At 37.2% G+C, this 25866-nt stretch overlaps 1 protein-coding gene across 1 annotated transcript in view; it reads right to left on the bottom strand.

The window, feature by feature from the left end:
• USH2A (usherin) overlaps window positions 1-25866 on the bottom strand; it is an 821881-nt gene that overhangs the window by 219426 nt on the left and 576589 nt on the right. Inside the window, exons 46-49 of the mRNA XM_017870028.1 lie at window positions 25191-25354; window positions 7637-7846; window positions 6109-6311; window positions 108-220 (exon numbers count right to left, since the gene is read on the bottom strand). Of these exons, the coding sequence (XP_017725517.1) occupies window positions 108-220; window positions 6109-6311; window positions 7637-7846; window positions 25191-25354 (690 nt within the window). The remainder of the gene's footprint in view (window positions 1-107; window positions 221-6108; window positions 6312-7636; window positions 7847-25190; window positions 25355-25866) is intronic.

Here is a 25866-nt window from a genome sequence, read left to right as displayed (position 1 = left end):
TAAGAACCCATTAAATGAGATAGTCATGGCTGAGAGGATACCCTTGATTTTTATTTTCATTTCTTCTGATCAGAGTTCCTTAGATTAACTGACACAAAATTTTTTACCTTGAAGTGATGCCACGAATTGTGGGTGTTGGTATATCACTTGGAGTATCTTCCACAGTGGTGATTTGCGTTCCATTGCTTTTCACGCAGGCATATATTGTGCAGACTTCAACCTACAAACATTAGTTTAGAAAAAAATAAATGCAACCATTTTTGAAATACATACTAATAGTCTGAATCCCACCTTCCCTCATTTCACATGAATCTCTTATAGTTCTCTATAACATCTTGAGGTTTAATCAATATTCATTTTTGATGTTAACTGACTCCAAAAGAATGAGCTCAGAGGAGGGTACAGAATTGGGATCAAGACAATTGATTTAGTGATGGGAATGGTGATGTTTACTCTCTGGTTTCAACTATTCAGAAAGAGAAAAATACATTAATCTACTCAGAGCATAGTCAAGGAATGGAAGATGCCCAAGTGACAGTTTGCAAACATAATAGGTTATCACTGCTTACTGTTCTCTAAATCTATAACTAAGTAGTGTAACGATGATATCTTCTGGAAGTCTTGACACTGTAAAACAAATAGCCTAAATGCTAATGTCTAGTGGAAGAAAAATGAGGCCTAGAGAAGCCTTCCAATATGGCTGAGGTATTTTATATCCATTTATTCCAGATGCAATTGTATTTTTATCTTAATCACAGCAGAAAATCATCATTCATCCCTTTAATTCTGCCACCTAATCTGAATAAAAACTGAGGAGAGTGGAATAACTGAAGATTAGAAATGGGGTTCATCAAGCATTAGTAACACAAAAGGAACGCATTAACCAAGAGGGAAGAGAGAAATGAATACACAAAAGATTGGGAACATCTACAAATCAATATCATTTTGCTCTCAATTAAAGGATAAAACTAAGAGGAACTGTACTTTTTACAGTGCTAATTTACTTTGAGTATCTAATACATAAATGGAGAAGGCAAGCTAGGTGCTGATGAATCTTAAACACTAATTCTGAGCTTCTATGTGAAACAGTTATCTGATTGTTCCTTTGATGGTTGAGGAAAGGCAAATGGGATTCTTATATTTAGTAGATATGCTATTTTATTAATAGTGTACCTAAATGTTAGTTGAGGCATATGTTCATAATGCTGTATGAGTTGTGTTACTTATTGACGCCATATTGTCTTTTGAGGTATTAATAGTGGATATTTAAAAACTATCAAGGGCATACATTCTAAGTATGTCCAATTAAATCTGAAATAAAGGCAGATGAACTTAAAATATAATGCTGTAATATAATTAATGAAAATGAACTTTATACATATTGGAAAAAATTGATTCTATGATACATAATGAAGTAACTCAGAATCAATTCAACTGAATCTATTATGTATCTAATAGGTGCCAAATATTATAATGGAAATAAGCACAAATAATTGTATTGATTCCTCATAACTCCATTTAAACAAATTTGCAGAGAAGAAAGGGAACATGATCAAGCTGGTAAGATTTGGGATATCTGAGTTGGTCTCCACTGTACCCTATTGGCTTCTCATCTAAATGTTAACATAACTTTAAGCTCTAAACTACTTAGGTATATTCAAATGTTTCTCCAGAAAACATTTCTTTTGATTCATTGGTCAAAGGAAAATGACCAATGGCTACTAGTAGTAGCCAGATGATTATATATGTTTTAACCTCAAATGTTAGAGAAATGTGCCAATATTTTTTAATTTTTACTAATGTTAACATTCCAAGTCTCCATTTTGGGACCTATTTCTAGTGCTATAACTATATTGTATAACATGTGAATGAAACACAAATATAAAGCTTACTCTATTTATATTAAAAAGAGATAAAACTGAATAAAAATGAAATGATTATTTGTAAAAGGGACATATAAAGGGATTATTCAAAAAGTAGATACTTGGCTGGGTAAAGTGGCTCACATCTGTAATCCCAGCACTTTGGAAAGCTGAGGCAGGTGGATCACCTGCGGTCAGGAGTTTGAGACCAGCCTGGTCAACATGGTGAAACCCTGTCTCTACTAAAAATACACACAAAAAATAACCTGGTGTGGTGGTGGGCACCTGGAATCCCAGGTACTTGGGAGGCTCAGGCATGAGAATTGCTTGATTCCATGAGGCAGAGGTTGCAGTGAGCCGAGATCGTGCCAATGCACTCCAACCTGGGTGACAAGAGTGAGACTGTCTCAGAAAAAAAAAAAAGTAGATACTTGGGTGTGTTATGTGCTTTAAAATCAATAGCTATTTTACAGATGGGCTTTGCATAGAGAGCCTTAATTCTAAAGTATTAGGCATTCCAATTAAATGCTTATTTTAAATGAAACCAAATCACCTTTGACATCATAATGAAAATCACTGAAATTTGATGTTCATATTTTCAGAAATGCAATAGCTATGTCAAGTACAGTATTCTTGGACTGCAAAAAGCTTCACAAAAAAATATAGTAATCAGGAATAACAATATCTTAGTCACTAATAACAAAATTCTATTATTGGATTCTACTTTGGTCTTTTGCATCTTCATCTGTTTCCACTCTCTTCAGGCTACCAGAAAAGGAAGCTTTATACCTACTGGTTTGAGTTATTTATACCTGACTCAAACCAGTAGTGGTATAAATAAAGCCTTCCCCATAGAATAGGACTTAAACACTTTTAAACATTAACTCTTAATCCAGAGTTAGAGAGCTGAGCTGCACATCCATGCACAGCACACAGTGTTCTCACTTCTAGATTGTATTTCAAGTCTTGATAAAGCAAATGAATATGGTGTCTTTTGAAAAATGAGCTTTCTCGAACAGGGGTCAAAAGAAGACAATACAGCAAATCCTCCATCACCTTCCTGTGATAGCCTTTTTTACATAGCTATATTTCTAATTTATTTGGAGCTTGATTTCTACCTACCTGCATGAATGGCCTACCTGCATACATGGACTCACTGCGAGAATCATGAACATAAACATCAGTCCACATATTCCATACTAAGACAACTCAGGTAGGTTATGGGAATCATGGTGTGCAATGAAAACAAACCACTGCTTAAGAAAATCAGACAGGACACAAACAAATGGAAAAACATTCCACGCCCATGGATGGGAAGAATAAATGTCATGAAAAGGGCCATATTGCCCAAAGTAATTAATAGATTCAGTGATATTCCCATTAAACTACCATTGACATTCTTCACGAAATTGGAAAAAACTACTTTAAAATTCATATGGAACCAAAAAGGAGCCTGTATAGCCACAACAATCATAAGTAAAAAGAACAAGTCTGGAGGCATCACACTACCTGACTTTAGACTATACTACAAGGATACAGTAACCAAAACAGCATGGTACTGGTACAAAAACAGACAAACGGACCAAGGGAACAGAATAGAGACCTCAGAAAGAAGACTGTGCATCTACCACTATCTGATCTTCGACAAAACTGACAAAAACAAGCAGTGGGGAAAGGATTCCCTATTTAATAAATGGTACTGGAAAAACTGGCTAGCCATATGCAGAAAGTTGAAACTGGACACCTTCCTTACATCTTATACAGAAAGTAACTCAAGATGGATTAAAGACTTAAATATAAAGCCCAAAACTATAAAAATCCTAGAAGAAAACCTAGGCAATACCATTCAGGACATAGACACAGGCAAATATTTCATGACAAAATGTCAAAACAATTACGATAAAAGCAAAAATTGACAAATGGGATATAATTAAACTAGAGAGCTTCTGCACAGCAAAAGAAACTATCATGAGAGCGAACAGGCAACCTACAGAATGGGAGAAAATTTTTGCAATCTATACATCTGACAAAGGTTTAATATCTAGAATCTATAAGAAACTTAAACAAATTTGCAAGAAAAAAATAACCCCATTTTAAAAAGTAGGCAAAGGACATGAACAGACACTTCTCCAAAGAAGAATTTATGTGGCCAACAAGCATATGAAAAAGAGCTCAACATCACTGATGATTAGAGAAATGCACATCAAAACCACAATGAGTTACCATTTCATGCCAGTCAGAATGGTGATTATTAAAAACTCAAGAAACAACAGATGCTGGTGAAGCTGTGGAGAAATAGAAAGGCTTTTACACTGTTGGTGGGAATGTAAATTAGTTCAACTATTGTGAAAGACAGTGTGGTGAGTCCTCAAAGACCTAGGACCAGAAATACCATTAGACCCAGCCATCCCATTACTGGGTATATACCCAAAGAAATATAAATCATTCTATTATAAAGATACATGCATCCATATGTTCATTGCAGCACTATTCACAATAGCAATGACATGGAATCAACCCAAATGCCCATCAATTATAGACTGGATAAAGAAAATGTGGTACATGTACACCATGAAATACTATGCAGCCATAAAAGGAATGAGATCATGTCCTTTGCAGGGACATAGATGGAGCTGGAAGCCATTATCCTCAGCAAACTAACACAGGAACAGAAAAGCAAACATCACACGTTGTCACTTACAAGTAGGAGCTGTACACCGAGAACACAGGGAGGGGAACAACACACACTGGGGCCTGTTGTAGGGGCATCAGGGGAGGGAGAACATCACAATAAATAGCTAATAATGCATGTGGAACTTAATACCTGGTAGATGGGTTGATAGGTACAGCAAACCACCATGGCATATGTTTACCTATGTAACAAACCTACAAGTCCTGAACATATATCCCGGAACTTAAAATAAAATACATTTAAATAAAAAAAAGAAAAATAATTAATGTACCTTTCTTCTTTATTCAAAGATATTTTTATTTGGTTTTCTTAGGAAGCTAGGTCTATGAGTCACAGTAGGGGAGACTAAAGTGTTGGTTGTAGCCAGATGATTATGCATGTCTTAACCTCAAATGTCAGGAAAAGGAGATGAAAACCTGAATAAGGTAATACTACTAAATGGATAGAACCAATAAAAAGTTTCTGTGGTCAGATAAAATTTCTGTGCTTAATATCTTCTGAAAATTATCTTATGAAGCTCTTATGAATTTTAGAAGTAGCATAGTTCATTTAAAAATTTAGTAAATTACAAGCTTTCTCTAAATGTGGGGTTTCTGAAACACTCTGATTTTTTTTTTTCCATCACTCATTTGCACATTTAGCCTTGCTGTCTTTTATGTCTTGGTACTCCAACAAGATTTCCAATTCCGTGAAGATCAGTTCCTTGTTTTATATGCCTTAGTACTACCTATATTTTTCCTACCTGTAAGGCCAGTAGTCCCTGAAGAAGCCTATGAATTTGACTTCAAGTGATCAGTGCACTTTCTAAAATTGTGTGTTAAATTTTGTCATACAAGTGCATAAATATTTTTCTAAGGCAGAGTACACTGACTTCATAAGATTCTTAAAGAAGTCCAATGGCAAAAATTTTAACCACAATTACTCTCACATATGCGGAGAACATTGAACAGTTTTTGAGTGATGAATAAATATATTTATTTCATCTTCAGATAAAACCTTTTAATATTTTTTGTCTGCTATATTTTTTATTTATGTCTTCCTGTTGCATTCAGAATCACAGAATTCTAGAGGTGGCTAGAATGTTTTAAGTCATCTAGTCCATTGCCCTTACAAAAGAGGAAATTGACACCAAGTGAAGTTTCATAACTTCTCTGGAAATATTAAATTAGTAACTAGGAGAAATGGGAAGAGAAAAAAAATTTCCACATTTATAAACTGATTCTGATTTTGATTTCAGTAAAAGATCCAGGGAAAAGGTAAACTGCTCAGCAAGATTTATTTAGAATACATGATTAGCTTCATTTTGTCAGTGAGAATTTCATCACCATCCTCATCACCATCGTTTTCTGTGTCATCATTATCTTCTCTCCAGAGACTCACATGTTTGCCTACAGCACACAGATTTAATTCTGATCAATTTCCCTTCTCTCTTTCCCCTTGCCCACCAAAGAAATAATCTGTAACCAAGACAGAAGATATCCACTTGAAGACATAGCCTGGCTCGTTTTATTTAACATATCCATAAGCCTAACCATCAAAAAGCAATATTCTAACCTGAATGTCATAGACAGTGAAGGGAGACAGGTCTCTCAGAATAAACGACCCAGGCATATTCATTCCAGTCTTGTAGAGCTTATTATTTACATAGATAGAATACTCAGTGACAACACCATTTGGGTTTGAAGGAGATGTCCAGATGACACGTACAGCTGTACTGTTGATGATGACAACCTCTGGAGGAAGCATGCCCTGAGGCTCTAGAATTAAAGGAAGAAACTGAATAAACTCCAGCTGTCTCTGAAAAAGCACATGTTAGGCTAAATGCAGATTAGTATTTAGGTTTAGCAAAGGGTTCGTTGCTTATCTGCTTTTCGCTGATGAAGTTATCACAGTCTGTAGTCCTCTGTAAATTGGCTTATTATACTCTCAGTTAGAAACCTTAAGAATTGGTGGTAAAATGCTTTGTACCACCAGCATAGTGCTAATCTTCAATATTATGTGACCAGTGGGATATGATGATAAATTATTCACCCATCTGCACCACTAACACATATCTATTTTTTGTCTTTTTTCTGTCCCTTCACTCTATACCTTCAAGGTGCAGGGAGGGAGGGAAGGAAATAAAATTTGCTCCTTAAGCGAAAAATAAAACTCAAATACAACGAGGCTGGTGGAACGTGAAAAATAATTTGATGTTACTAGCTTGTAACTCAAGCAATATGAAGCAATAATGCAATATTGTCATTATGTAAATGATTTTGAATGTTGATTATCATAGGTAATGATGAAATCTAACATAAGAAAAAAATCTTGCTTAGCGTTAAATTACATAATTATTCAAGCATGTCAGAAATAACTATGCAAAGACCTATTTTTATCATAAGAACCCATCTTAACCAGTTGAAGAATTGTCCTTGTGATCTACCCTATTTTATAAACAAAAGGTGCCGACCTTTGGCACCACAAAGGGAAATGGGTTCCACACTTAAAGAGCTCTGCTAATGACCTGGAACACTTGCTTGGGAGGTAATGATATTATAATGTTTATAATGAGACTTTATAAAGCCAAAAAGATTAGAAAGACCATTCCAAACACATTTCAGATTCACAAGTTGCTTCCCTTGCTTCCTCCCCCTTGCTAACTGGCTTAGAAATGAGTCATAGGCAATTTTTCTCAGAGGCTGAACTTCCACCTACCATTTCTGGTGACTCAGGGAGGGCTCTCACTGTGTTTGGCTGTCTTTTTGAAAAACACACTGCTTCTGAGGGCAAATCTTAAAAAAAATGTTTCTAAATGTCACCATTTATTGATGTGAACTCAGCTCTAAAATAAGTATACACTGAAAAGAACAGGAACAAACTGGGCTGATATCTCATTATAAGAGCTTGTGCTTCTGTCTCAATGGGACTGCTTATTGATCTGCTACTGACGACAGTGAGCACTTAAGCATTTCAGCCCCCACCCTCCTCCCTCCTACACCGGAAATTTTATAATGGAGGGATGACTGATCTCAACCCCAGCAAGAATCAATCAATTTCACTCGCATCTCTGAAGCAAATATCCTTTAGAATCTGGACTCACCCCCATCGCAAGTGGTTGCATGAAGTCCTGCACTGTTGATGCTGTGGACTCCATTGAAGACAGAGATAAAGATCCAATACTCTGTGTTTGGCTTTAGGTGGCCAATGACATGAGAGTTTACATCTGGCAAGATTTTTAGAGAGTTGTTTGAGGTAGCAGAACTCCAAACAAGTGTATAATATTCAACTTCACCTTGTAGGTCTTGAACAGCTGTCAACAACAAATTGCAGGACACGGTGAATGTAGCTGAGGGTTTCAGGGGAAAAAAAATTCTATCATTAGCTTTCTAGAATGAGAAAAAAAGAAGCTTAGAGAGCCTTGTTTTGGAAATGTTAAAAAAGCTTATGGGATCTCCTTTTTGGTAGTGCTAGTGATGAGAGTTTTTACTTTATTTATTTATTTTTGAGACAGAGTCTCGTTCTCTCACCCAGGTTGGAGTGCAGTGGTGCAATCTTGGCTCATGGCAGCCTTGACGTCTTGGGCTCAAATGATCCTCCTGCTTCAGCCTTCCAAGTAGCTGGGATTACAGGCTCAGGCCATCACACTAGTTAATTTTTATCAGTTTTTTTTGTAGACACAGGGTCTTGCTGTGTTTCCCAGGCTGGTCTCAAACTTCTGGCTTCAAGTGATTCTCCCACCTCAGCCACCCAAAGTGTTGGGATTACAGGTATGAACAACTGCATCTGGACAGTTTTTATTTTTTAATAATTTGCATTTTTTCCCAATCCCATAATTAATTGCAGTCTTATATAGGAATATGAGTCTTATAAAAATCTCATTAACTTTTTAATTTCCTTTAAATATTTTAATTTTGCTACTTATAATTATTCAATGAATCATCAGAACTTTGATATAACACTTATGAAAGGGAACTAAGACGAAAACAAAAGTATACAATACGTGGAACAACTTCTGCTCATAAGTAACATAATCCTAGAGAGAAGACTAGGCTAATACAAATAAAGGCATTTCCTGACACAGATCCTAGACACAATTTTTTAACTTGCTAACAACATTTGCTAAATGATACCTAGAAGGATGCTTAGATAGATATCCTTTATGTACACTGTCAATGTAACAGGGCTACATAGCATGCTCCCCTTAAGGACTGGCTCAGGATAATACTTAAATTTTTATCAGGGCTCTCATCCTTCTCTTCTAGTCCAATGTGTTTCTATAATGTAGACAAGCCTTTAAAAGATACCGAAATCAATCACTAACTGTCTTGCAAATATAACTCATCAATTCTTCAACCTTATCCTTTCAAAGACCAGTCTATTATTTTATCTCCTCTTCCTCCCAATTTATCCATTCTTTTCCTTAGGCTCTGCTTCTCATTATCTGCCCACAACGATTCTTCAACAAGAGAACATGAAAACAGCTATATTTTCTTAGGTAGGAACTTATATGTTGCTCTACTTACATCAGTATTATTTTCAGAGACTTTTAAACAGAAACGATTACCTTCATTTGTTAGGATGGGGTGGAGTGTTGGCTTACCAGCCCTCTGAAATTTCATGTCAAATTATGCATCAAAAATTACTCAGGTCAGGCACAGTGGCTCACACTTGTAATCCTAGCACTTTACGAGGCTGAGCCAGGCAGATCACTTGAGCTCAGGAGTTTGAGACCAGCCTGGGAAACATGGCAATACCCCATCTCTCCGTGAAATACAAAAACCAACCAGGCGTGATGGCATACACCTGTAGTCCAAGTTACTCAGGAAGCTGAGGCAGTAGGATGGTTTGAGCTCAGGAGGCAGAGGTTGTGGTGAGCTGAGATTGTGCCCCTGTACTCCAGGCTGGAGAACATAATGAGACCATGTCTCAGGAAAAAAAAGAAAAAAAGAAAATAGTTAAACAGCATTAGTCCAAGAATGGGGAGGAAAAAGTGGCATTTCTCCTTATATATATTCATTTATATGTGAGATCCCAGCATATGGCCATATAAAGTGATACAGCTTTGAGAATTGTATGTTTATTTAAAGGACCCGTTTACATTAAAGTCTTGGTGATTTTGCTTTAAAACTGAATACTAGGTTTTCTTTTGTTTTCCTAAATACACTACTGCTTTCACTTTAGCTCTAGAACTAGTTAAAAGGGTTTGATGTGCCAGTGTAGTTGGAAGAGTTTGTATTGGAAGACCTTTAGCAATGAATTTGGAAAATTCTGGGTTTTGCAATGTTTCTTTCCTCTGATGTCACAAAAATGTAAGCACATGCAATAATGAGGTCATTATTGATCATTGGCAGGAACTGACTATTAAAATCCCTTAACATTTTCCTGAATGATAATATTCATCAAGTACAGCAAAGTCATGGGTATAGTGAGTGCAAATGTTTATTCTGTTACTAGCATCATTTTCTACTGGCTCACAGAATTATTTGTTACTCCTTAATTTGTGGCTGCTATGGTATAATGCAAAGTGTACTAGATTTGTAGCTTATGTTGAATTTTAGTTTGTTAAGTGAGCAGGCTGATTATAAAGTCAAGCCCTAAAGATGTAATATTAATGAAATGCTTTCAAACTTTACTTACATATATAAATTAATTTCACTTGAGTTATTAAATTTGTCTGTTATCTGCACTATCCAGTTCCAATTAATATACCTGTGTAGATACATTAAATACATTGCCACTAGCACAAGTTCAAGACAAGCAAAGATCATATGTCAATGTCTGGATGAGACCACATTAAATGTCCATTCTTAGCCATGCACCATATGTCAACCCCTCTGAAACAGAACAGAACCTAGGACAACAGGAAAAGATGGTGATTCCATTCCATTGTTTATGTCTTACTGCATGCTATGGAGGCTGTTGAGATCAGAAACAGACAGCATTTCTGGAAAACAAGTACCAGATTTCTGGTTTATTCTCCCTCTTTCCACCATTTGCTTCAACACTTGTTCTCCACTCATATGGATGTTACACTTGGGAATCCAAAACATAGAAAAATGTAGAAACACATATAATTTTATACATATTCCTGGTTATTACATGAGAAGTTCTGGGAGCAGTACATGCATAGGAGCATCTTTTTCATTGCTCAAATAAGGTCTTGAAACTTCGATGCACTCTTCCTAAGTCAGTGAACCATCTAAGAAAAACAAGATACATCCTCAGTTCAATAGACCAGCACAAAATTAAAGGCTGATGATCTTGATTTTACCTCTGAGAGAGGAAGGCTATTAACATGGAAACAGCTGGAATGAAGAGGCAAGTAAATTTCACCCTCCCTATCTATTGAGAAAAGCTGGACCTGAATGTATCTCTCCTTTTTTAAATAGAAAAACATAAGTTATAAGGCTTCTTCCTACCATAAGACAAGGGAAACCTTGTCTAGAACCTTCCAAGGTAGAAGTTTTGTGTACATTACTTCTATGAGAATGGGATGGAGGTTTTATAAAATATTTGCATGGTGTACCAAAAATGAAAAGGGACATGACTTTATGAAAAAGAAGCCTCTATGAAGTAGGTTTGTGGAATCATAAAAAGAGACCCACAAAGACAGAGATGTAAAGGGGTCTGCCTTAAATAGGAAAGGAAAGCAATGAAACATATAAAGCAATGACAGAATTGAAACGTACATTGAGAGCAGAAATAAGCGGAGTTAAAAATGCACAATATCAAAGAATTAACAGGAAAATGACCAGGAAATCAGTGAAAGTCAAAATTATAGACATTGAGAACAGAAAAAATCTAATTACCTTAAAAATAAATGTAATAAATAATTATGGATATGAAATGCCCCATTAAACCTTACCCAAAATGACTTATGTCTACAACTGAATAGACTAATACAGTTTTCTCCAAGATAATCACAATATATCCAAACATAGACATATCATGGAATATTGCAATATTTTAAAGGTAAGCCAAAAATTAGGAACATTTATAAAGGAGGAAAAAAATCAGATAAGTTTCAGACTTCTCATGTGGAATGTCAAATGTTGAAAGACAATGGAACAATTTCAACAAGTTTCGATGGGAAATAGTTTAATCCAAGAATTTTATACACATTTAAATGATTACTTACGTGTAAAAACAACAGACATAATTTCTTATTTAGGCAAAAGTTAGGAGAATGTGCAAAGATAACAGAAATACTTTCTTGTATCACCAAATATTTAGAGAACATAAAACTAACTAATTGTTTTTTTTAAGTTTCATAACAAAACTATCCAATAATCTTCTTCAGAAGACAGAAAGATAAATCAAGATCCAGAACTCAAGGCTGGGAAAGTTTAAGAATTGCTGAAAAGTACTGAAGCTATTTAGAGAAAATAGTTGTGTAAAATATTACATCATAACAACAACAATAATAAACTGAACATTGAAAACAGCAGATAAGAAAGGCAAGAAAAGTAACAGTAAAGTTCTTTGTTATACATAAAATAGAACGGCATGAAAAAATAAAGACATTACTAACAATATCATCAATACCATTTAAACTTTAAAATACAGTACAGAAGATAAAAGCTATCTTCTGTAATCTGAAGGCAAAGATTTCTAGAACTCCCCAATACCAACGTTTTTCTCTTCTTGTCAAATAATTGGATTACATTTTCTGGGCCCCATGCATCTGGACTGAGATGTGAAGGAGCAATTGGCCATCTCTGATGGTCTAGTTTTCCCATCTAAGGTAGGACTCTAAGGCCCTGGGGAATGGTGGATTCACTAGATGGAAAAAGCCTGTCTTTAACTGACACATCGGAGTTTAAAAAGGGCAACACAGTAATAGTGGGGGACTTCAACACTCCACTGACAGTACTAGACAGGTCATCAAGACAGAAGGTCCACAAAGAAACAAATGGACTTAAACTATACCCTAGAACAAATAGACTTAACAAATATTCATAAAACATTCTACCCCAAAACTGCAGAATATACATTCTATTCATTAGCACATGGAGCATTCTCCAAGATAGTCTGTACGATAAGCCACAAAACAAGTCTCAATAAATTTAAGAAAATTAAAATTACATCAAGTCCTCTTTCAGACCACAGTGGAATAAAATTGGAAATCAATTCCAATAAGAAACCTCAAAATGATGCAAATATATGGAAATTAAAAAATCTGCTCCTGAATGATCATTGAGTCAACAATGAAATCAAGATGAAAAATAAAAATTCTTTGAACTGAATGATAATAATGACACAGCCTGTCAAAACTTCTTGGATACAACAAAAGCAGTGTTAAGAGGAAAGTCCACAGCCTTAAATGCCTATATCAAAAATCTGAAAGAGCACAAATATACAATCTAAGGTCACACCTCAAGGAACTAGAGAAACGAGAACAAACCAAATCCAAGCCCAGCAGAAGAAAAGAAATAACCAAGATCAAAGCAGAACTAAATGCAATTTAAACATGCAAACACACAATACAAAAGATAAATGAAATAAAGACCTGGTTCTTGGAAAATACAAACACAATTAACAGACCATTTAGGAAGATTAACCAAGAAAAGAAGAGAGAAGATCCAAATAAGCTCAATTAGAAGTAAAATAGGAGATATTTCAACTGATACCACAGAAATACAAAAGATCATTCAAGGCTACTTGAACACCTTTATGCAAATAAACTAGAAAACCTAGAGGAAATAGATAAACTCCTGGAAATATAAAACTCTCCTAGATTAAACCAGGAAGTAAGAGAAACTCTGAACAGACCAATAACAAGCAGTGAGATTGAAATGGTAATGATAAAGTTACCAACAAAAACAGTCCTGGAACAGACAGATTAACAGCTGAATTATATCAGACATTCAAAGAAGAATTGGTACCAATCATATTGACACTATTCCAAAAGATATAGAAAGAAGAAATACTCCTTACATCATTCTATGAAGCCAATATCATCCTAATACCAAAAACAGGAAAAGATATGACAAAAAAAGAAAACTACACACCAATATCCCTGATGAACATAGATGTAGAAATCCTTAACAAAACACTAGCTAACCAAATCCAACAGCAATTATCAAAAAGACAATTCACCATGATCAAGTAGGTTTCATACCAGCGATGCAGGGATGGTTTAACATATGTAAGTCAATAAATGTGATACACCACATAAACAGAATTAAAAACAAAAATCACATGATCATCTCAACTGATGCAGAGAAAGCCTTTGACAAAATCCAGCATCCCCTTATAATTAAAACCCTCAGCAAAATCAGCATAGAAAGGGCATAATTTAATGTAATGAAAGCCATCTATGACAAAACCACAGCTAACATTATACTGAATGGGGAAAAGTTGAAAGCTCTATTAGTCTATTCTCATGCTGCTGATAAAGACATACCCAAGACTGGGCAATTTACAAAAGAAATAGGTTTAATGGACTCACGCAGTTCCACATTGCTGGGGAGGCCTCAAAATCATGGTAGAAGGTGAAAGGCACATCTCACATGGTGGCAGACAAGAGGGAAACTCCCCATTATAAAACCTCTGATCCCGTCATACTTATTCACTGTCACAAGAATAGCATGGAAAAGACCCACCCCCATGATTCCATTATCTCCTGCTGGGTCTCCCCCACAACACATGGGAATTCTGCGAGCTACAATTCAAGATGAGATTTAGGTGGGGACACAACCAAAGCATATCATCCCTCCCACATCTCATGTCTTTACATTTCAAAGCCAATCCTGCCTTTCCAACAGTCTCCCACAGTCATAACTCATTTCAGCATTAACTAAAAAGTCCACAGTCCAAAGTCTCATCTAAGACAAGGCAAGTCCCTGCCACCTATGAGCCTGTAAAATCAAAAGCAAGTTAGTTACTTCCTAGAAACAATGGGGTTACAGGCACTGGGTAAATACACCTGTTCCAAATGGAGAAATGGGCCAAAACAAAATGGCTACAGGCCCCATGCAAGTCCAAAATCAAGCAGAGCAGTCAAATATTAAAGCTCCAAAATGATCTCTTTTGACTCCATGTCTCACATCCAGCTCATGCTGATGCAAGAGGTGGGTTCCCATGGTCTTGGGCAGCTCTGCCCCTGTGACTTTGCAGGGTACAGACTCCCTCCTGGCTGCTTTCACAGGATAGCATTGTCTGTGCCTTTCCAGGTGCACAGTGCAAGCTGTTAGTGGATCTACTATTCTAGGGTTTAGAGGACAGTGGCCCTCTTCTCACAGCAGCACTGGGCAGTGCCCCAGTGGGGACTGTGTGTGGGGGCACCCACCCCACATTTCCTTTCTGCGCTGCCCCCGCAGAGATTTTCCATGAATGTCTGCCCCTGCAGCAAACTTCTGTCTGGATATCCAGGTGTTTCCATACATCCTCTGAAATCTAGGTGGAGGTTCCCAAACCTCAATTCCTGACTTTTGGGCACTGGTAAGCTCAACACCATGTGGAAGCTGCCAAGTCTTGGGGGTTGCACCCTCTGAAGCCATGGCCCAAGCTCTACACTGGCCCCTTTCAGCCATGGCTGGAGCCACTGGGACACAGGGCCCAAGTCCCTAGGCTGCACACAGCATGGGAACTCTGGACCTGGCCCACAGTACCACTTTTTCCTCCTAGGCCTCTGGGCCTGTGATGGTTGCAGCTGTCATGAAGACCTCTGACATGCCCTGGAGACATTTTCCCCACTGTCTTGGGGATTAGTGTCTCATTACTTATGTAAATTATGTAAATTTCTGCAGCTGGCTTAAACTTGTTTTCAGAAAGTGGGATTTTCTTTGTTATCACATTGTCAGGCTGCAAATTTTCCAAACTTTTGTGCTCTGCTTCCTTGATAAAACTGAATGCCTTTAACAGTACCCAAGTCACCTCTTGAACACTTTGCTGCTCAGAAATTTCTTCTGCCAGATATCCTAAATCATCTCTCTCAAGTTCAAAGTTCCACAAATCTCTAGTGCAGGGTCAAAATGCTGCCAGTCTCTTTGCTAAAACATAACGAGTCACCTTTGTTTAGTTCCCAACAAATTCCTCATCTCCATCTGAGACCACCTCAGATTGAATTTCATTGTCCATATCATTATTAGCATTTTGGTCAAAGCCATTCAACAAGTCTTTAGGGAGTTCCAAACTTTCCCACATTTCCCTGTCTTCTTCTCAGTCCTCCAAACTGTTCCAACCTCTGCCTGTTATCCAATTCCAAAGTTGCTTTCACATTTTTGGGTATCTTTTCAACAGTGCCGCATTCTACTGGTACCAACTTACTGTATTAGTCTGTTCTCCTGCTGCTGATAAAGACATACTGGAGATTGAGCAATTTACAAAAGAAAGGTTTAATGGACTCATAGTTCCACATGGCTGGAGAGGACTCACACTCGTGGTGGAAGGTGAAAGACACATCTCATATGGCAGTGGACAAGAAAAGAGAGCTCATACAGGGAAACTCCCTTTTATAAAACCATCAGATCTTGTTAGACTTATTCACTATCATGAGAATAGCATAGGAAAGACCCACCCCATGATTCACTTAGCTCCCACCAGGTCCCTCCCACATGTGGGCATTATGGGAACTACAATTCAGGATGAGAGTTGGGTAGGGATACAGCCAAACCATATCAAAAGCATTTCCCCTGAGAACTGGAACAGGACAAAGATGCCTACTTTCACCACTTCTATTCAACACAGTGAAGCAGAATCATTGGGGTAAACATCCAACATTCATCGTCTTGTGCGATGGAAATCAGATGCAGACACATAGTGAGTTTAAGAGTGGAGGTTCAATAGACAAAAGAAAGAGAAAAAGAGAATAGCTGTCTCTCCTGCAGAGAGAGAAGGGCTCCCAAGTGGGTCTTCCAGTCCGCAACAAAGTGCATGGAGTTTTATAGGCTTGCTTGAGGAGGCAGTGCCTGATTTACATAGGGTCTAAAGATTGGTTGGACCAGGTGTGCCATTTATACGGTGCGCAAATAACCTGGCCACCCCATCCTAATCTTTTATTATGCAGTTGTGTTCCCTACCTGGCCAGTGCCATGTTGTCTGTTCCTTATTGCACATGTGCTTGACAAAGAAAAGGGCAAATGGAGCCACTATATTCAACATGCCTAGCCCCAGGTAGCCTTTTTCTATTGGCGCAGCTGCTGGCATTCACCCATGCAAACTTCTAGCTTGCTTATCTATGTCTGCAGCTCAACTTATCAGGTTGCTCTTTGTTAAAAAAGAAATAATTTAGGGGCTGCTTTTCATTAAAAGGAAAACCTTACTGAGGACTCTCTTACCCTCACTATGTGCCTAAATAATTTCTATTTAACTCCTATATCAATAGTACTGTAAGTCCTAACCAAAGCAATCAGACAAGAGAAAGAAATAAAGGGCATCCAAATCAGTAAAGAGGAAGTCAAACTGGTGGGAGGTGACTGGATCATAGGGGTGGTTTCCGCAACACTGTTCTCATGATAGTGAATGAGTTCTTGCAAGATCTGATGGTTTTGTAAGTGTTTGACAGTTCCTCCTATGGGTGCCTTCTCTCTCTCACCTATCTCGCCTGTCTCTTCTTCCCCTTCTGCCCTGATTGTAAGTTTCCTGAGGACTTCCCAGCCATGCAGAACTGTAATTAAATTTTTTTCCTTTATAAATTATTCAGTGTCATGTATTTCCATATAGCAATGTGAGAACAAACTATTACAATCTCACTGAGCTGAAAGCTATTAGATGTTATTTTTAGTTGCAGTCTCCAATGCTTGGTCAGAAATTTGATCTTAGATGGAGCAAATTCTCAAATGTAGAACAGGCTCCTCTCCTTTATAATGAATTCCCAAACAATTTTAAGAGTAGTTAGATATGTAGTAGTCTGCTCAGGTTGCCTTAAGAAAATACTATAGGCTGGTGGCTTGAACAACAGAAACTTACTTCTCACAATTTGGAGGCTAGAGGTTCGTGATCAAGGTGCCAGCAAATTTGGTTTCCACTGAGGGCTCTTTCCCTGGCTTCTGGAGAGCTACTTTCTAGCTGCTGAGTTTTCTCATGGCCTTTCCTCTGTGATCAGAGAAAGGGAGAGAAGAGGTTGGGGGAGAGACAGAGAGAAAGAGCAAGCGAGCCTGTGTGTTAACTTCTGAAATCAAGGTCCCATTCTTATAATCTCATTTAACTTTAATTACAGTTGACCTTTGAACAACACAACAACACAGGTGTGAACTGCTTGGGTCCATTTATAAGGGGACTTTTTTCAACCAAACGAGAATTGAAAATACAGTATTCTCGGCCGGCACAGTGGCTCTCACCTGTAATTCCAGCACTTTGGGAGGCTGAGGCAGGCGGATCACATAGTCAGGAGATTGAAACCATCCTGGCTAACATGGTGAAACCCAGTCACTACTAAAAATACAAAAAAGTAGCGGGGCGTGGTGGCACGTGCCTGTAGTCCCAGCTACTTGGGAGGCTGAGGCAGGAGAATTGCTTGAACCCAGGAGGCAGAGGTTGCAGTGAGCCGAGATCAGACCACTGCACTCCAGCCTGGGTGACAGAGTGAGACTCGATCTTCAAAATAAATAAATAAATAAATAAATAGTATTCTCCCATGCAAAACCTGTGTAGAGGGCCGACTTTTCACATACATGGATTCTGCACAGCTGATTGCTGGACTTGAGTATGCACAGCTTTGGTATACTCCGCAGGCAGTCCTGGAACCAATCCCCTGCATATACTAAGGGATGACTGTATTTCTTTAGAGGCCCCATCTCCAAACACAGCTACACTGAGAATTAGGGCTTTAGTCCATAACAGAGGGACTAGTTGAAAGTTATCCTGCAACAGCAATTAGATTATGCTTCTTACATGGCCTTAAATTATTGCCATGGTTCCCAGCAAAGGGGGCTCAGGGTTTATACACTACCAAACCTCATGTGAACCCCAATGTACTAGTTTTGGATGATGAGGCCCAGTTGGAGGTGTTTGGTTCATGGGGCCAGATTCTCATGAATCGCTTGGTGTCTTGCTCTGGAAAGGCTGGGTTAGTTTTTGAGGAAATGAATTAGTTCCCTTAAGAGTGGGTTTTTAGAAAGCCAGGGCATCCCTTGGATTTTGCATCTTTGCACATGGTCACTCACCTTTTGACCTTCTCTGTTATGTTTTGATGCATCACAAAAGCCCTCACCAGAAACCAAGTAAATAGTACAGTCATGCTTCTTGTGCAGTCTGCAGAATCATGAGCTAAGCAAAACTCTTTTCCTCATTAACTTTGCAGCCTCAGGTATTCTGTTACAGCAACACAGACTAAGACAATTATCAATGTCACTCATGTCTGCTAGATATTTTTTTCAGCAAACTATGGTACATGAACTAACTCTGGCCTTTGGCTTAGTATGACCCACCCCGTGAAAGGTAAGAATGGTTTCTACATTTATGTGGTTGGGGGAAAAATCAAAAGAAAAAAAGTATTTCATGACATGTGAAATTTATTAGGTTGGTGCAAAGTAGTTGTGGTTTTCGTCATTACTTCAATGGCAAAAACCACAATTACTTTTGTGCCAACCTAATATATGAAAATCAAATCTCAATGTCCAAAATAAAGTTTTATTGGAACATGGCCATGCTTATTTAAAAATCAGAATCATCTTATTGCTGTTTATGTGCTCCAGTGGCAAATTTGAGTTAAGACAGAGATACTGTGGGCTTCAAAGTCTAACATTATATATGACACTTTACAAAAAAGTTTGTGGTACTGATTCAGATCAATTATAGTAAATCATGTCATTTATTAGATCTCTTAATTTGTCTAGGACTAAATTCTTCAGACATCTCACATTAGCAGGCTCATTTTGGAAGGTAATTTTGCTCAAATGTAAAAACCTGGAGGGACCTTGTTAAGCTGATTTTATGATGGAAGGCTTGATCTTGCTCACAGATTATCCAAATTAGAGTTCAATTTTCCAAGTTCTATGGTGCAGGGCTCTGTGTCACCAACTAAATAGTTCTTAGAAAATTTGAGCTTATCAAAACTGCTTCTTGAGAAAATTCTTTACTCTGCCTGAGGGTACCACTGCTGACATGAAGTGGAAAGATTATCTTCTTGGGTAATAATCCTTTGAGTCAGCCTCTTTAGTTTTCTGAGCAACATATCTCTTGTCTTCTCTCTAGTTTACGCATCTGTCAAAACAAAACACCTGCACTTTAGAAACTCCAGCGCTCCTTTAGTCTCTCATGGTGTTCCAGCTTCTATCAGGGGCCTGCCAGAGAAAACTGTATTTAAAGGAGATGGTATAATAGATGTATTAATTATTCATCATTTTATATTTAGTTACAAAAACAGGATAGCTAATTTCTACTTTTAAAGTAAATTGATATGGGCAAACAGGGAATGAGTTAGTTAGTGAAACTGGTGAAACCTAAAATCTCCAAAATACAATAGCTTAAATAAAATCCATGTTAATTTGTATCTCATGTAATAGCTTCAAAGTGATTGAAACAGACTGTGCTCCATGTGGTCACTTAACAACCCAGGTTCTTTTTCTCTTATGTGGATTTTGGATCTCTTTGGGTGTTGTACAAGACTACATAGCTGAAACTGAGACCATGATCATGTCCAAATTCCAGTCCAGGGGAAGGGCTAAAAGAGAACAAGTAGGCACACACTCAATGTTTCCTGGCTAATAAAACACCCAGAAAGACGCACATTGTCTTTCACTTTCTATCGACACAAACACATTCTACTGGTATTTCACCTGGCCATGACTAATTGCAAGGGAGGTTAGTAAATGCAGTTTCTAGATAAGGGACAAGGCTACCACTAAAAGAAAAAGGGGAGAATGGATGCCATGCAATAGTTAGTAGCTTTCACTTTTTTTTTTTTTTGAGACAGAGTCTCACTCTATCGCCAGGCTGGAGTGCAGTGGCACAATCTCAGCTCACTGCAACCTCTGCCTCCTGGGTACAAGCGATTCTCCTGCCTCAGCCTCCCAAGTAGCTGGGATTACAGGCACACACCACCACTCCCAGCTACTTTTTGTATTTTTGGTAGAGACGGGGTTTCACCATGTTGGCCAGGATGGTCTCAATCTCCTGACCTCATGATCTGCACCCCTCGGCCTCCCAAAGTGCTGGGATTACAGGCATGAGCCACGGTGCCCAGCCTAAGTTTTCAACATTTTAACTAGATTTTTAAATTTCTATCTTTTAGCCAAGTCAAGTAATTATAAAATAATATATATTCTTTATACATCTTCAACTCACTGTAGAAATGCTTTTATCTGAATAGCCTTGCAAAATCAACTTCCAAGCTTTTACTAGACATGACTTCCCCTTTTATACATTTTATAAAATGTTATTAAAAGGACCATGCACATTTTAGAAATAGAATAATGCTTTATACAAATATTAGGTGATTACAAATTGTTAAACATATATTATTTCATTTAGCCATTAATATATTTTAGGGCAGTTATTCTTATTATCCTCATATTTCAGATTAGAAAACTGGAACTCAGGTTAAGTTCTAGGTCATAGCGCCAAAACATATTGGAACTGGGATTCAAATTTAAGTATCCCTGATCCCAAAGCCTATTTTAAAATTATTTATTCATATGACTGCATACAGTGTTGGCTGTTGTCATTTTTATAATTATAAGAATTTGAACACTGAGTATAGATGGAATCACCAACAGGAGAATAGGAGTATGACAGGAAGACTCAGGAAAGAACTTTGAGAAACATCTTTATTTAGGGATGAGAAGAAGTAGTTGGTGAGAAGAGGGGAGTAATGATTATTGGGGAAGAATTATAGTCAGTAAGGGATCATTCACAGTACTGGATACAAGAGGAAGACAGTAGGATGGCACTGAGAAGAGAGTTTTGAAACGGGTCATTAGGTGATAACTAATGACTTTAAGAAAACCATGTAGAGTACAAGAGAAGAGAGACAGATTACAACAGGTGCACAAGTGACTGAGAAAGAAGACAATGGAAAAGTCAGATGTGGTCTCTTCTATTTGATAATAATAAAGTGATGGAAAAGAGAACAGAGGAACAAGATGAGGCAACAATGGTAGGTGCTTTTTAGAAGAGATGAGATTCGGAATTAGTTGCAGATATTGCCACCTTAATCAGATAACTTCAGGCAAAGTCAGATATTCTTCTAGCTATCAAACCTGGTAGTTTCTGATTAAGAGATTAGGATGAGACAAATGCTTTTTCTGTGGTTTTAAACTTGCTCTCTTAATGATGATGTCCTCATGCTTTATGAATTTTCCAGAGAGTTCACTGAGTGCTCAGGACAGAGGAAGTGATAAATGTATCTGTAAGGAAGGAAGGAAAATAGGAAGAAAGAGAGAGAGAGAAGGTAGAAGAAAAGAAATAAGACAAATGGCTGGGCATGGTCACTTATGGCTGTAATTCGAGCACTTTGGGAGGCTGAGGAGGGAGGATCACTTGAGCCCATTAGTTCCAGACTAGCCTAAGCAACATAGGGGAGAACCCGTCTCTACAAAACATTTTAAAAGGAAATAGAGAAAGAGAGAAGATGGAAAAAAGAGGAGGGAGAGAGCAAGACCAGGAGGATTATATGGTACAAGATATGAATATCTGAAGGTTGCTGTGAGCTCTTGACAGACAGTAAAGTGTACAATATTTGGATGATTTTTCATTTCCTCTTTTACAAAGCATTGCCCTCTCACTCCCTACAGTGTTTTACTGCTTTTTTCTGGCCACCACTGACTTCCTTAGTGAATCAGCTTCAGAGGAGGCACTATCTCTCCACTGTACTCCCTTTGGTGGGCATTTTCTTATTTTACCTTCTATTTTAGACTGAGCAGTCAAAACGAAAAAGATCCTATTAAATCCTTCTTGTTAAAGTGCTAGTGATTGTTAAGCCTAAATGCATAAGAAACAGAAAATTTGATACCTGAGTCCTAAATTTGAATTTGGGAACTGGTACTTTCTATCTATAATTTTTGGTAAGTTACTAAGGGCCAGTTTCTATCTCATTGTGCTTCTCTGAGGATTGTATAAATAATTTAAGTAAGGTATTTTTCTTCCTACAAAACCTGTGATTTTTCAAAATTACAATATAATTTATCTTTGGCGTATTTTATTTAGGGCAAAATATTTTGTATTATCATATAAAGCAGGGATAAATACCTCCTGTCTATTGGGACCAGGAAAATGGGGACTGGGTCAGATTTTTAGGGCATGATCTGTCTAAAAGGGCAGTCAGTTCCAGCTGATAATTTCCTTCCAGAAATGTGGGTATTGTTTCACCCCATCATTTGACTTGTCAAGTGAATTCCCAAATCATCTTTATGTATAATTCTTAAATATTTGCAAATATTATTTTTTCAAATATTGTAGGCAAAACAGTATCTGGAAGCTGGAGGAGGAAGGAAATATGGCCTCCGTGTTGCCAGTTTGTGACATCTGCCTTCCAAAAATGAACTGAAGTAACACAAGGATGCTTTTATCTCACATATCATGTATGTGATACTAATGTTTAAAACTGGCCCTTCAAAAGTTTTTAATAACTTATGCATGTCAATCTATGATTGATAAAAATTTACCGGAAACATTTTGTTACCAAAATAATGTGTACATGGGGAGGGTCATAATAGAGAAAGATCATGCTTTTAAAAATATATATGTATTTTTTGGAAGGTAATTTTTAATAAGCAAATATTTGTAAATTTAAAACATGATTTTCCACTGCAAAATATTTTCAATCTATAGTTTGTTGCCTTTGAGTGTATTAGACTGTATGCCATGTTTTTCCTATCCAATCAAGACAACAATTTAAAATTAAGATTGCAAAAAATAGGCGACCTTTCACAGAGGATTGACTAGTTAATTTACTTAAGATAGCAAGTTGCACAAAAGAAGAAAATGATAACGCAACAAGCTTTCGCAAGACTGACCCTCTTCTGAGAGTTAACCTTTGTGCTCACAAATAGTTATCTGAAAAATTTCCAAGGTATGAATGGAAATAACAGCAGATTGCATTACCTACATCCCGAAGGTCAGAGGTTCAGATTACCAAGGTAATGAAACTTCAGTGAGCTGCTTCAGATCTATTAGGTTTGTCAGTTTTTATAAGCACGCTTACTTCAGGAATGCAATTATAACATAAAGACCTATATTGGTGGAAATTCACCAGCCGGATCTTAACAGAAGTATTCAAATGTCAGATGATGGGGGAGAGCCTACCTTTATGAGCAGGCTTTTAAGATGAATCAGTTAGTGAGGTGGAGTAGAGAGAAGAGGGAGATGAATGGAACTATACCTTAAAACACATCCCCAGATAAAAAATTTTGTATTTTTCCCAGAGGTGTTTCAGAGGGTAACCATAAGCATCAATTAACTTATATTATTCCATTAAAAATGGTTTAAGAGATCCCAATGCAAGTGTCACAGATCATTAGAAATCTGCAGCCTTATAAAAACCCAAGAATGATAGTTTTTTTGTGTATGTGAAAATGGATTATTTTGTGGAAACACAGATAAATGTAACCTACTAATTTAATCTACAATTGATATCTTCCATTCTGGCTTTATCTCACAATTGATATCACTCAGGTATCCTAAATGGAGCATCTCTCTTCTTAAGCTGTAACCAAACTCAAGGCTGGATCAAAATCATTTGGTTATATTAGCCAAACAGTAGTGATTTTTGTCTTTTTATATCACCAATAGATGATTGCCCCAGTGAGCAGAGTGTTCTTTCATAAATACAATGTGTTAACTGGGTCTTTCCTGATCATATATTTCTCAATATTTGATATTATTCTAACAAGTTTTGATTAAACTGCTTGCCAGATCTCAAGTTATACCTATAAGAATGATTTAATACATATTCTCATGGTAGATTCAGAGTTTTTTTTTTTTTTTTTTCTTGATTGCCATAAGGGATCATCACAAATTAACAGATCACAACAAATTAACATGTTAATATGACCCTACTGACCAAGTAACTGTAAAATTTCAGTTACTGTGGTTTCTAAAGTTGCAGGAACAGATTAGATCACTCTGTGAACTCCTCCAAATGTCTGTTAAAAAAGTGTTCCCAGCAGGTCCAGGGTCGACTCTGCATTATTTAACTGGATCCAGTGGTGATGTCTAGGCTTTCTTTTACTGGATCAAGCTGGAATTCTGTCCATAGCCAGTCTGAAGATGATCCACTGGGAAGAATCTGTTCCATTATTGCAATCCAATTAAATGGTTCTTGCTAATGAGCGGTGAGTTACAAGATATTAGGGCAGAGCTCTCTGAAGGAAGGTGAACAATAGCACACTGTATCCAATTAATACATGGACATGTCTATTACAGCTGACTGGTATGATAGAAATTACATTGTTCATGCAAAGGAAATGACAGAGGGAGAGCAGGGGGTCCAAAAAGAATGTTAAAGTAGGAGAGAGTTTGCCTCTCAAGAATGGCACAGGGGCTTCAGGGTTTTAGTTTTAATGTGTCCATTTTTAATTTATTTGGGTACTAATAAAAATGGCCCTTCTAAAGTTTTCAATGACTTAGCCCTGTCAATCTGTGATTGGTAAAATTTACCAGTAACACTTCACTATCAAAATGATGTGTACATGGGGGAGGGTCATAGTAAAGAAAGAATATGCTTTTAAAAATCCACAAAGTGTTAACATGGGTATGAGAAGCTTACGTACTTGGTTTAGCCCACCTCACGTCGATGGCTGTGTGGTTAAGGACACTTGCAGTGAGATTGGCTCCTCTCTCTGGAAGACCAGCTAACGTCGTCACAGTCACTTCTTGGCTCGGTGTAAAACCCACACTGTTGTGTACGAAGAGCATATATTCATAGGTTGTAAACCTAAAATGTTGTTTTGTTAAAAAAAAAAAGTATATGAATTTCTACTTAACAAAAATTCAAACAAATAATTTCCTTTCTCTTCACAAAATACAGGATTTCCTTCCATCCCTCCAAAAAATACTGTTTTCTTTTCCTTCCTAGAAAATACATTATTTTATTTTCCCTTCTTACACAACACATATCGTTAACTTCTTGACTTGCCAGTCTTAACCAAAGCATCAGGGAAATAGTTTATTAGGAATGCTGAATAAATATTGGTATTGAAAACAAATGTGGTTTATCATTTTCTTTTTCTTATTGTTTTCAGAAGTGGTGAGGATTACAGCTCAATTCAAGATGCAATTACAAATCAGGCAACCTGCCAGCTTTCTATCTGAATTTGATCCAGAGAGTTTTATGCTCTTCTTTTTGGAAACTCATCCATTTTCAAATATCAGAATCCCTCATCACCATTTTCTTCCTATACCTATGCTTCCTTCCCATAATCTCATTGCAGACAGATAAACCCCTAA

The sequence above is a fragment of the Rhinopithecus bieti genome, unplaced genomic scaffold (assembly GCF_001698545.2).
Source record: "Rhinopithecus bieti isolate Rb0 unplaced genomic scaffold, ASM169854v2 scaffold_1673, whole genome shotgun sequence".
Classification (NCBI taxonomy): domain Eukaryota; kingdom Metazoa; phylum Chordata; class Mammalia; order Primates; family Cercopithecidae; genus Rhinopithecus; species Rhinopithecus bieti.
This window is presented reverse-complemented; position numbering and strand designations above follow the sequence as displayed.